The sequence below is a fragment of the Chionomys nivalis genome, chromosome 11 (genome assembly GCF_950005125.1).
Source record: "Chionomys nivalis chromosome 11, mChiNiv1.1, whole genome shotgun sequence".
In the NCBI taxonomy this organism is placed as follows: Eukaryota; Metazoa; Chordata; class Mammalia; order Rodentia; family Cricetidae; genus Chionomys; species Chionomys nivalis.
Genome location: NC_080096.1, coordinates 58,702,028 through 58,715,850, shown reverse-complemented (window position 1 = coordinate 58,715,850; position 13,823 = coordinate 58,702,028). Strand labels below are relative to the sequence as shown.

General features: G+C 43.7%; 1 protein-coding gene across 1 annotated transcript in view; it reads left to right on the top strand.

Annotated features, from left to right (window-relative positions):
• The window catches only part of Adamtsl1 (ADAMTS like 1), a 376,638-nt gene extending 364,446 nt beyond the window's left edge, over window positions 1-12,192 (top strand). The window contains exons 27-29 of the mRNA XM_057784262.1: window positions 7,283-7,392; window positions 8,036-8,256; window positions 9,668-12,192. Coding sequence (XP_057640245.1) covers window positions 7,283-7,392; window positions 8,036-8,256; window positions 9,668-9,774 — 438 coding nt within the window. The 3' untranslated portion in view covers window positions 9,775-12,192. The remainder of the gene's footprint in view (window positions 1-7,282; window positions 7,393-8,035; window positions 8,257-9,667) is intronic.
• Window positions 12,193-13,823: the final 1,631 nt, after the last annotated feature.

The window sequence follows — 13,823 nt, the reverse complement described above, 5'->3', positions numbered from 1 at the left end:
AGGCCGCGTAGGAGGACATACTTGAAATCATAACTCTGACCAGAAGCGAACAAATCCATAATGGCTTAAAATTCCTACAGCTAAACAACAACAAAAATAGGTAGGTAGGTAGGTAGGTAGGTAGGTAGGTAGGTAGGTAGGTAGGTAGATAGATAGCTTTCCTTGGCCAAGGATTTGGATAGTCATTGTATGGGGGAAATATTAGAGAAAAGTAAGTCAACAACAGGGCATTAGTGTGAAGGGCAACTGGCCGTCAAAGGCTCAAAGCTAGCCAGAGCTACATAGAAAAATGTATTCTTGAAAGAAATCCCACAATGCATTATCACTTTATACTCATTAGGATGATTATTTTGAATAAATGGCAGTTTAGTGTTAGCTGGGGCAGACGCTCAGTGGTAGAGCACTCACCTAGCATACACCGAGCCTGCATTTGAGCCTCTGCTCTGGGAGGGAAAAAAGTTTAGAAAGATGAGAGAAATTGAATTCCTAGCGTGTTGCCCACAGGAAACAAAATATGGTTTAGCTACGGTGGACAACAATGTCGGTTCCTCAAAATATTAAAAAGGAAACAACAAAGGAGAGGTGGAGGGAGGAAGGTGACCAGAATCTATTATATGCATATATGAAATTGACAATTAATGATTTAAAAAATGAAAAATAATTACTGCATATCCCAAGAATAACAGAGCATACCAAAATAGCATTGTCATGTGCCAGTGATACCCAGCCAATGACTAACCATAACATACAACAGTGACCCCATAAGATTCCATCACCTGGAATGGAGAGATGGCTCTATGGTTGTGACTGCTCATTCCCAAGGGAGCCATCTCCAAGCATCTATATATAGTGGCTCACAACACCTATAATTCCAGGCCCAGGGAGCTCGTTGGACTCTTGGGAGTGGACATGGTGAGCACACAAACTCACTCACATACATATAATTATATCAAGTCAGAACAGGTAAGCCACCAGCCTGCCCAAGGAACTCTCCCATTCCCTCGGTTCAGTTCCCAAACACCCAATCCACTGCCACCCCTTCCTGTCACACTACTCACCACTGCTGCCATGCCCCTGTCCCCAACACAGACGTAAATCCACTGTTCAGGTGCAGATCATGCCAGCCAGAACAGCCCCCAACTCGGGCAAGGATCCCTTGCTCAGCCTAAAATCACACTAGCTGCCAGAAGTTCAGCCTTGAACCTAGACAGAGAATCCCTATTGGACCAGAGGATACACGGGGTTGCCAGAATTCCAGGTCACAAAGACCAGAAGACCAAAGGAGAAAGAAACATAGACCAAGGAACAAAACAACCATTCAACAAAAACAAACTCAGAAATAAGCACCTAGACCTAAAATCACCTCAACCCCAGATGCCTAGACACCACAACAACATCCAAGACAATATACCCCCACCTGAACCCAACTACTACAGCAAGCCCTGAAAATTCCAACATAGCTGAAGCACAAGAAAAAGACCTTTAAACAAACCTTATGAAAATGATAGACATCCTGAAACAGGAAATAAAAAAACTTTTTAAAAAGCCAAGAAAAAAACAGTTGAAGGAAACAAAACTGTTCAAGACCTGAAAACAAAAATAGAAGCAATAAAGAAAACACAAACTGAGGGAATTCTGGAAATGGAAAATCTAGGTAAGTGAACAGAACTACAGATGCAGGCATCACCTGCAGAATACAAGAGATGGAAGAGAGGATCTCAGACACTGAAGATACAATAGTAGATACATCAGTCAAAGAAAATGCTAAATCTGGGACACTATGTTTTCATAGTGACCAAAAATAATATGAATAGAAGAAATAGAATCCCAAGTCAAAAGAATATTTTCAACAAGATTATAGAAGAAAATTTTCCTCAACTAAGGGAGGAGATGCCTATAAAGGAAGGTACAAGAAGCATACAAAACACCAAATAGGACCAGAAAAGAAAGTCTCCTCACCACTTAATAATCAAAATATTAAAACATACAGAACAACAAAAGAATTTTAAAATCTGCTAGAAAAAAGGCCAAGTAACATATAAGGGTAGACCTATTAGAATTACACCTAACTTCTCAATTGAGACTGTAAAAGACAAAAGGGCCTGGACAGATGTCTTTCAGACTCTAAAAGACCACAGATGTCAGTCCAAACTACTATACCCAGTAAAACTTTCAATCGCTCTAGATGGAGAAAACAAGATATTCCATGATAAAGTCAAAATTCAAACAATACCTATCTACAAATCCTGCACAGCAGAAGATACTAGAAAGAAAACTCCAACCCAAGAAGGTTAATTCATGAAACCACAGGAAATAATCTTACACCACCAAAACACACACACTACCAATAACAACGAAATAATGTGGATTGATAATCATTGATCATCTCAATTATCAATGACAGACTAACAGAATGAATGAGAAACAGGATCCATCCTTCTGCTGCATACAAGAAACAGATCACAACATCAAAGATAGACATTACTTTAGAACAAAGGGTTGGGAAAAGATTTTCCAAGCAAATGGACCTAAGAAGCAAGCTGGTGTAGCTATTCTAACGTCTAACAAAATAGACTTCCAACCAAAATTGATCAAAAAAGGCAGGGAAAAACACTTCATGCTCATCAAAAGAAAAATCCACCAAGATGACATTTCAATCCTTAATTAAAATATCATTGCCCCAAATGCAAGGGCACCCACATTTGTAAAAGAAACGTTACTAAAACTTAAATCACACATTGAACCTCATACATTAATAGTGGGAGACTTCAATACCCCAGTCTCACCAGTGGACAGGTCATCCAAACAAAAACTAAACAGAGAAATAATGGCGCTGAGGTTATGACTCAATGAACCTAACAGATATCTACAGAAATTTCATCCAAATACCAAAGAATATACCTTCTCAGAACATGGAACTTTCTCCCAAATTGATCAAATACTTGATCAAAAAGCAAAAGGCTGTAACAGATACAGGATAATTGAAATACCCGCCCCCCGAATCCTATCAGACCATGATTAAAGCTGTTAACAACAGAAAGTCTACAAACTCGTGGAAACTGAACAACTCTCTACTGAATTACCACTGTGTCAAGGCAGAAATAAAGAAATTAAAGGCTTTCTAGAATTCAATGAAAATGAATGTTCAATATACTTAAACCTAAGAGACACAATGAAAGTACTACTAAGAGAAAAGTTCATACCACTAAGTGCCTTCATAAAGAAATTGGAGAGATGTCATATTAGCAACTTAACAGCACACCTGAAAGCTCTAAGAACAAAAGCAAGCACGCCTAAGAGGAGTAGATGGCAGGAAATAATCAAAGCTGAAATCAATTAGAAACAAAGAGAACAATACAAAGAATCAATGAAACAGAGTTCTTTGAGAAAATCGAGATAGACAAACCTTTATCCAACCTAAGTAAAAAACACAGGATTATATCCAAATTAATAAAATCAGAAACAAAAAGGGAAACAATAGACACCAAGAAAATCCAGAGAATAAGATAATATCTCAAAAAGCCTGTACTCCACAAAATTAAAAATCTAAAAGAAATGAACAATGTTCTTAATAGATATCATCTATCAAAGTTAAATCAGGTAAACTATTTAAATAGACAAAGTCATTAAAAATCTCCTACCCAAAAAAAAAGCCCAGAGCCGGAAGTTTTAGCACAGAATTTCTACCAGACTTTCGAAGAAATAATGTCAAAATATAAACAGAAAGAACATTGCCAAATTCATTTTATGAGGCCACAATTACCGTGATACCCAAACTACTAAAAAAGAGAATTACAGTTCAATTTCCCTCATGAACAATGACACAAAAATGGTCAATAAAATACTTAAAATACTAAAAACACACCAAAAAGATCATCCACCATGATCAAGTAGGCTTTATCCCAAAGATGTAAAGATGGTTCAACATATGAAAATCTGTCAATGTGATCCACCATATAAACAAACTGAAAGACAAAAAAAAAAAAGATCATCTCATTAGGTGTTAAAAAGTCTTTCACAAAATCCAATACCCATTCATGATAAAAGGCTTGAAGAGAGCCGGGTGGTGGTGGCTCACGCCTTTAATCCCAGCACTCAGGAGCAGAGACAGGCAGATCTTTGTGAGTTCGAGGCCAGCCTGGTCTACAAGAGCTAGTTTCAGGACAGGCTCCGTAGCTACAGAGAAACCCTGTCTCGAAAAACCAAAAAAAAAAAAAAAAGCTTGAAGAGATAAGGGATAAAAGGGAGACCTAAACATAATAAAGGCAATTTACAGCAAGCCTATATAGGCAGGATCAAATTAAATAGGGAGAAACTCAAAACAATTCCACTAAAATCAGGAAAGAGACAAGGCTGTTCACTCTCTCCATATGTATTCAATATAGCACTTAAAGTTTTAGCTTGAGCAATAAGACAATTGAAGACGATCAAGGATATACATACTGGAAAGGAAAAAGTCAAAATATCATTTGCAGATAATATTTTACTAGGGAACTCCTACAGTTGATAAACACCTTCAGCAAAGTGACTGGATACAAAATTAACCACCCCCAAAAAGTCAGTGGCCCTCGAATATACAAATGACAAGATGACTGACAGAGCAGGAAAACAACACCCTTCACAATAGCCACAAATAATATAAAATATCTCGGGGTAACTCTAACCAAGCAAGTGAAAAGCTTGTATGATTTTTAAAAATTCAAGTTTGGAAGAAAGAAACTTAAGATATCAAAAGATGGAAAGATCTCCTATGCTCATGGATGAGTTGGATCAATGCATTAAAAAAAAAAAAAGGCCATTTTACTAAAAGCAATGTACAGATTCACTGCAATCCCCATCAAAATTCCAACACAATTCTTTACAGACCTTGAAAGGACAACATTCCATATGGGAAAAAAAAAAAGGATAGCAACTATCCTGAACAGAAATAGAAAATAACTTCTATTCAGTAAAAGAACCACCCCAGATTTCAAGCCATTTATGCTACAGAACTATAATAATAAAAAGCACATGGTATTGACATGAAAACAGATTTATCAATAGAATTGAATAAAAGACTCAGACCTAAACCCATACAACTATGAACAACTTATTTTTAATAAAGAAGCCAGAAATATACAATGTAAAAACAGCATATTCAACAAATGGTTATGGTCTAACTGGATGTCTTCATGTAAAAGAATGCAACTAGATCCTTATCACCCTGCATAAAACTCAAGTCCAAGTAGATCAAAGACCTTTCCATAAAACCAGACACACTGAACCTGATAGAAGAGTAAGTAGGGAATAGCCTGAACTCATTAACACAAGAGGTAACTTCCTGGACAGAATACCAGTAGTACAGACACTAATATCAACAATTAATAAATGGAACTTCATAAAACTGAAAAACTTCTGTAAGGCAAAGGACACAGTCAATAGAACAAAATGGCAGCCTACTGAATGGAAAAAAATTTCACATCTGACAGAGGGCTGATTTCCAAAATATATAAAGAACTCAAGATACTAGACATAAAAAAAATAATCTAATTTTAAAATGATGTATAGACTTAAACAGAATTCTCAACAGAAGAATCTCAAATGACAGAGAAACACCTAAACAAATGTTCAACATCCTTAGCCATCAAGGAAATGCAAATCAAAACAAGTCTGAGATTCCACCTGTCAGAATGACTGAAGTCAAAAACACAAGTGACATCTCATCTGGCAAGGATGTGAGGCAAGGGAAACACTCCTCCATTGCTGGTAGGAGTGCAAACTTATATAGCCACCTTGAAAAAATTAAATCAATCTTCCTCAAGAACCAGCTATACCATTCTTGATCATATACCCAAAGGACACTCCATCCTACCACAAGGATACTTGCTCAACTATGTTCATAGCACTATTATTCATAATAGCCAGAAGCTAGGAAGAACCCTGATGTCCCTCAACCATAGAACTGATAAAGTACACTATTTGATGTTTGCATAATAGTGATATCACTAACCAAAAAAATTTCAAATGTGTCTCCATCATCAGGCAACAAGTGACCATATATGTGTGACAGACTAAAATATAAAATGGAATAATTAAACACAAAATGTGTAAATTGAACTAAATCAAAGCATGGTCTTTATGAGAAGACATCATTTGAGTGAGTGGGATGAACTTCGTAAGAGAGAAAACAATTAAAACCCATAGCCAAGCAGGGAGCATATTTAAAACACACTAAAGGAATAAGGTAGAAAACTGGAGGAGACTTTATCTGAGTGAAGAGTTATTTAATAAAAATATATTAAATATTTTTAGTAAACAGGGAATACAAATAAAGCCAAGATGAGATACAAGTATGTACTTGGTAGAATGCTTAGTGTTTAAACTATATGAGCATCCAAGACCTTCCAGAGTGCTAAACCAAATGGAAACCCCATCTACGTGTAGCTGGAGAAGAAATAGGCAAAGGTACTTGTAGCCCTAAGTGGACAGTGCCCCTTAAATCTGGACATGAACACACCATGCACACACATACGCAACAAAACCGCATGCCGGGAAGCATGAAGCAGCACACACCACATGCTGTGTAGCGGTACCACTTTTGCTAATTACTTCACTATAATTACAAGTCTACTGGGGCCCACAAACAGATGAACAGTCAAGTTTTAATCTCGGCATCAGTTGTGCCCTGGAGAGGAGGAGTGGACGGACGCAGGCTGCTGAGTCACGTGTATTTTGTTTACTTGTTTTCCCTTTGCCCATATACAGCTGGGGCATATAACCTGCAGAGTCTCTTAACCAAAAACCACAATAGATGTCAAGATGGCCAACAGCATGTTAGGCCAAGAACAGGTCCCTTTGGAGGGGGGGGGGGGGTGGCACCATGCAGCCGGTAACACTTCCATATTCTTTTTCTCAGGAAACCTCACCAGAGTATATTTCGTTTTGCTCAGATTGTCCTACATGGACTATAATTTACAGAAAGTTATTTTTAAGTAGTTAATCAATTTTACCAGCTATGGTATTGAGAGATCTTCTTCCCCGAAGCTTACCACCACACTCCCAGCATACAACAAAATACTTTTGTGGGTTAATCCAGGTCAGCCTTCTGTGGTCTAAGCTGCACTTCCTTGGCCATTTGCAAGCACAAGGCCCACATCCTATAGGACAGTTGATGACATAAAGCACATGCCAGTGAGTGTCTGCTATTTCATCAACAAAGAAGGGTCTAATGAGTCGGTAGCCTGAGCATCTCAGCTTCCATCTTGGACATGGATAACATGCTATCCATCTTCCTCCCTCCCAGTGCAATGGGCCTTGCATAGGCCCTCGCCTCGCTGTGCAGCACAGACAAGTCTTTTGCCAGACCCGGGATGGCATCACCTTACCATCAGAGCAGTGCAGCGCCCTCCCCAGGTAAGACAAAGCCCTTGCCATCCTCTACTTCAGCCCCTGTATGAACAGCACTAAGAGACCATGGTGAGCAATGTTGTTGCTACTCCAGTCTTCCACAAGGGGTCAGCTGTCCTGCGCTCCTCCATCTTACCCCAAGTCCTTAGCCGCTAGCAAAGAGTGCCCTGTGTTTGCTGAATGAGCCAGGTTGGGCTTTCTTCTCTCAGAGATGAAACACACGTAAGTGTTATTCATAAGGGAGGCCTGATTTCAGAAGCGATCCAACCTATCTCTAGGTGAGCAAGAGGCACCTACACCGTGGCCATCAGACCACAAGAGCTTCACAAGTTCTTCTTGTGAAGGGGCCATCTACAAGGGGTTATGCTAGATCTCTTCTTCCCAGAGCTCTCTGTCCTCAGAAGTCCTGCCTTAACTTCATCTCTTTATTAAACCAGTCACAGTGGCACCTCATCACACAGTGTAAAGGAATAGTCCGCACCAGAAAGATACCCAGAAGAGGGGCCTCTTTAAGGTCCATGCTTATTCATTCATTCATTAGCAAGCAGAGACCAAGATCCTCACTTACCTACATCTCTGGGTTTGTAGTTTGTTTTCAAATCTAGTTCTTACAGAGATAGACCTTAATCCTGCCACCCTCCTCCTACAGGCCTGTGAGCACCCAAAACTGCTGGTCAGAGGCCTGCAGTGTACATTGGAGGGTCAGCCTATGGACCCTGTGCACAGCGACCTGCGGCAACTATGGCTTCCAGTCCCGACGGGTGGAGTGTGTCCATGTCCGCACCAACAAGGCTGTACCTGAGCACCTGTGTTCCTGGGGGCCCCGGCCTGCCAACTGGCAACGCTGCAACATCACTCCCTGTGAAAACAGTACGTTCCAATCCCAAAGGACATTCTGCAAATTCCCCAAAGGCCATCGGGTACAGAGGGCGATCCCTGGGACTGAGCCTGAGCACGGGGCGTTGGATCGAGTTCTTTAAGGATTGTGAGCTGGGACCAGAATTGAACATTTTAAGTGAGGTACATGGGTGTGTGCAAGGATACGTGTGCACATGTTCAGGCCATAAAAGGTGCCAGGATATGTCCCAGGGGCTTCCACTGTCTTCATCCTGGGCTCAGAGAGAGCCAAGGGCTGGATAAAACTGGCCTCCAACTCACCTGCAGTCAACCTGGCTGGTGCCCACAGGGGAAGCCTAAACAGGGGTTCCCAGGGACTGGGCTCCTAAGGACAGAACACTGTTAACACTGAAGAAGCATGCAGAATGGCTGCCGCTCAGCCAGCCCTCGCCCACCATTGTTCTGCTTCCCACCAAACAAGGAGCTGCTGACCCCCTCCTCCCCAGCCTATGTGTGTCCACTGGAATGGAATGGGAGACCGTGCCCCTGGGTTCTAACAGTCCTTCCATTCCCTGCACGCTCAGGTCTCGAGCCTCTCAGCCCTGCCGCGGCGTTTGTATTCTGATTGGCAGGGATCCAGTTTCTCCCCCTCAGAGCGCAATACCCAGACTGGACATAGTTCTTCACAAAAGATGGTAATAGATCTTGGCCAAGAACAGACAATAAAAATAAGTGTAATCATCCAATATTTCCCCCTCAACGAACTTCACTGAGCAATCAGATAGTTCCCCACACTGAGTCAGATGTCCCAGTCCTTTTGACTCCCTGGGAGATGTATGATCTTTTCACTCTGCTGCGCCTGTCAGACGGTTGCCATATTCAGAAAGTACCGGTGTGCAGGGCAGGGAGTTAAAAAGCTTACCAGATACAGGCTGCGCCAGTGTTTAAGAACTTGCAGTGTCTGGAAGGACCGCTGAGCTGAAGAACGAGAGACCTGGGTAAAGAAAAGAAAGCTGAACAGGGAAACTGAGGTCCAAGCACCTGAGAATATAGACCTTCAGACAGGTCCCTGCTTGTATGCTCTCTCACAAAGAACAGAATTCTGTCCTTCTGGGAACCGTCTCTCACTAAAATACCAAAAGCCCATGGGGAAAACAGCAGGCAAGGAGGTGAGGTTATCCCAAGAGGAGGGGGGTTCAAATTTCCATTCTGAAGTAGAAGTGGCTGTCAGAAGCAAAGGCGGCCTTGAGATGGGCCCCATCGATCCACCAGACAGCTGCAGGAGGCTGGGGGGGAAGGGGATGGCAAAGGGACTCCAGAACCATGGGCAAGGTAGAGCCCTCTGGCATCTTGCCAAGGACGTGGGTTGCTCAGCAGCAGCTGCACCCATGAGCCTCTGTTTCATATCTCCTTTCTGTCCCCCTCCCTCCTCCCGCTTTCCCAGCTGAGTGCAGAGACACCACCAGGTACTGCGAGAAGGTGAGACAGTTGAAACTCTGCCAGCTCGGCCAGTTCCGGTCTCGCTGCTGTGGAACATGCGGCAAAGCCTGAACACAGGGCATGGGGATGAACACCACCCTGGCCGTACAAAGGACTCATACAGCCTGAAGACAGGGCACGGGGATGAATACCACCCTGGCCACACAAAGGACTCATACAGCCACCTGGGACATGACTTATGCTTTCTTCCTTTTATTTATTTATTTGCCCCTCCCCACACACCCATGTCCACCTGCGCCCGCGATCCTAGGGACCCTACCGTGTTTTCTTATTCAGCTAGCTGGAACAAGTGTTGAGAACAGAGAGAGAGAGAGATGTCTGAAGGAGGTTACAGAGCAGACCAGGCGGACAGCAGCTCCCTTGTAGAGCTGGCTCCTTCCCAATCAGGGTCTCAGAGACACAGGAAGAGAAAGCCATAGTCCATAGGGACGGCAGGGAGCTGGGGTTTGTGATACATAGGTACAGGCACAGGCCAACCAGGAGTATCATTCCTTTGTTTCCTGGGTGGTATGATGGTAAGAATAGGGGAAACACCAGACTGGAGCAGAAACCAGCCCAGAATCCAGTTCTTCTAGAGGGGGAGGGGAACGGAGAAAGGAAACTCAACCATGGGCAGATGTCACAAAGGAGACATGCAGAATAGACAGAAGGCATACGGCTATGCAAGAGATGGAGGCAGGGAAGAGGTGGGAGAAGAGAGCTTGTGTGTGCTCCTTGGTGGGAGGAGCTAGCAGGCAGGACAGATTTTAAAGCAGCCACGTGAAACCCCATCTGACAGACCCGTGCATTGGTACATGCGCTGTGCTGTAGGTCAGCAGAGGTGAGAAGGGTGTCTGTCCGGCGTCTTCTCAGGGTACCCATGCTGCATGAAAGAAGGTGTGCCCTTCGTGTGCTTCTGGAGGCGCCTCTCCTGTCTATCAAGTAACCTTTGTGTCTGCAGCTGGGGAAAACCTAACAAGAGGGTCCGGCTCTGGCTGTGAAATAAAGCTGTCGCTGGCATCTCGGTATTTTAAATCAAGGCTCGCTAGCCCTGAACTAACTGCTGCTGTGGGCCATGGGCATCTGAGCCTGAGTACACCAGGTTTTCCACCTGATTGACTTTGCCAGGGACGAGAATCATTGCTCACAAAGGATTCATTAAGCGATCTGTTGGCTGGCAAACATCTATGGGGTGTAGCAACGCTTCCTACCAGAGCAGGCCAGGGAACAGGGTAGAACAGAGGGGCCCTGCATGCCCCCACAGTGTGCTTTCCTTATCCCCGCCATCACACATTGGGCCTGTGGGCCCTTCCCATACACAGAAGAGCAGCTGTGCATCCTATTTATCCAGCAGGGTCGGGTAGGGTGGGAGTAGTAGGCTGCTATGGCCAAGCAAGAGGATGGCCAGAGACTCACGAGACAGTCCATCCCCCCAACACAAATACTACCCACCTATGTAGTTAGCACACCAGACTGGGTGAACGGACCACTCAGCAGGCCAAGCAGCACACACGTCAGCTGTGGATAAGGCTAAACCAAAAGCCCTTGGCAAAGCCCCACTCGGCAGAGAAGCTTCAATGCTAATATTTGCTTCCTCCCCGGAGCAGTCTCAGCGTAGCAGATCAGGCAGCCAGAGCCCGGTACCCACCATCAGATAAACAACCCCTCTCATACTCGCCAAAGTGATGTCGCTGCCACCGACATCAGGGCTGCCATTGTCCAGCTGTCCCAGAAGTTTGGAAGATGGTGGTAATCTGTGTCCTCACTAGGTGCGCTACGGACAGTTAGGGTGGGCCTCGTCCTCATCCCAGAAATAGGCTCTAAGAAACTGAGTTACTAAAAATCAGTGTAATGTTTATTTAAAATAAAAGAGAGTGTTTCTATGTATATCTTTTGTGAATATTTATTAGGATTTCTTGTATAAAAAAAAAGTGCAATATTGGTAATTGTACATTGTCATCCAGAAAAGCAAAAACTCTTTGGGGGATTTACTTCCTGCAGCTGTATTCCTAAAAACTCTGTGGTGATAACTGTATTCTTCCTAATTTTAAAAGAAAACTGGTGTTTAACTCTGATCCATTTTTCACTGTGTACACAGAGTGCATTAAAAAGCTAATGTGGGATGGGGGGCAATAAAGTTGATTCGTTTGTGACATGGAACAGACACAAATCTGTCAACTAATACCATTGATTAGCTCAACAGCTATTCAAAATTGGTGGTCAGCATTTGGATTTCCGAAAAGACAGGCATCTTCCAGCTCTGCCCCGTGTCAGAAGGTGGAGTCGGGTGTGCCTTTCCCAGCAAGCTGGAGAGCTTAGGTTTGGGAGGGAAAGCAGTGTGCGCCTTGCATGAGATGAATGTACATTGAATATTTGTTCTGTGAATTGCGACTCAGCAATGCCACAAATTATCGGGGCTGCTGGATAATGTGGAAGGAGGCCCTTCCTCCTCTAAAACACGAAACTGTATTTATATATTTTTTGTACAGATAATACAGCTTATTTATTTAAATCCTGGTGTCAGAGTCTCTGTTAAACTCATTTCCTTCGTGTTTTATGTAAGGGGTGAACAGAACGTCCCTATTTACTCATTGAGTAGCTCCCAGCCAATTATAGATGTCATGCTGAAGTGGAGGGATTGCACTTTCCAGCTTTCGCTGGGAAGCTGGGGGCCCGTGCTCAGAAAGGCCAAATCAGTAAATTACCCCAGAGGAAAGGCGATGGGAGGCGTGTGCGCATGCCGGCCGAGTCCCTTCGAATAAAAGGACCAGTCATGTCACTGACAGCCCTGTGTAGGAGATGGCAAGAATGCATGGTACCTCTTAGAAAAAAAGCAAGGGGGACCGCCTCAGGACAGAGCCAGACTCCAGGGTGACTTCCTCCCAGCATGTGGGCACAGCATGAGGTGGCCACATTACGGAATTTTGGTTATGCATTGTAAATGGAGACTAAGCTTCCTAGATCCCTGCGTTTAATCCGCATACAACCCTGCAATTATCCTCATGTGCATATGACCTCCTTAACACACATACCCTTCCCCGCTCCTTTGAGGTGGCCAGAAGATGACAGTGCAGCATCTTACGCAGCATTTATGGGAGCTGTGGCTTCTGTCCCAACATGACTTCTTTTGGTTGATAGGGCTCAGGCTCCTATGTCGCTATTTTTAAAATGTTTTTATAGAAACGGAGACACTGGGGGTGTGCAGAAAAGCTGCAAACTCATCTGTAGAGTTTTTCCTTAGTTAGGGCTAGTGAAACTGCAATATGTCCCCAGGCCTGGATGACAGCCACACAGGACCACTGTGGAAAAGGCTCCAGAAATGCCCCATGCCCCACCCCACACACACAAGCAACAGTGTCTTCAAAGCTGCACTCCAGACCATTTTCTAGAAACTTACCCCAGCATACCCCCTTCCTGTTGAGTACTGCAACAGTACATCTGAAAGCTCTTCCTGAATTCCCCATTGTTTTCTCAGAAACTTTAGGTTTTGCTCAAATACACACACACACACACATGCACGCGCCAGCAACCAATGTCCTGCAGCAATACCGTAGAGAGAAGAAAAACTTCAAAGGAAAAACACCAAGAAGACCCAAGAGGCAGGGAGGACTCAAATATAATGCATAGAAAAGGTTCCACCTTCGACCACAGACCCCCAATAAGAAAAGAGACTCCTGCCAAGATGCCGTGTACCACAGTGTAAACACTTGGAAACTTGACCCCCAGCTGTCTGAGAGGTACAATTCCTCCTTTCAAAGTCCTTGCTGGTGCTTGTGCATGCCCAGAACAAACTAAATGAGCCTAGACATTAGGATCAGAATAGTCAGGAGTCACCAAAACTCCCTCACACTCCAGCCTCACCACCCAGCAAGGTAGCACACCACGCAGGGTGCTAGACGTGAGAAAAATACCAGTTCTCTCAGACCAAAGAAATACCGGTGGCTGCACAGGCCAAAGCTTTCACTGAGGCCAATCGCTTTATCATCACCATCCAAGCTCTCCTGGAACAGCAGGGAGAAGAACTGCTGTTCCCACTGTCACCTCTGTGTCTCCATGTTGGACAGAGAAGGAAGCCAGTCTTTCTTTCAGTGTTCAGTGTTGCCCAGTAGAATAAACAAACA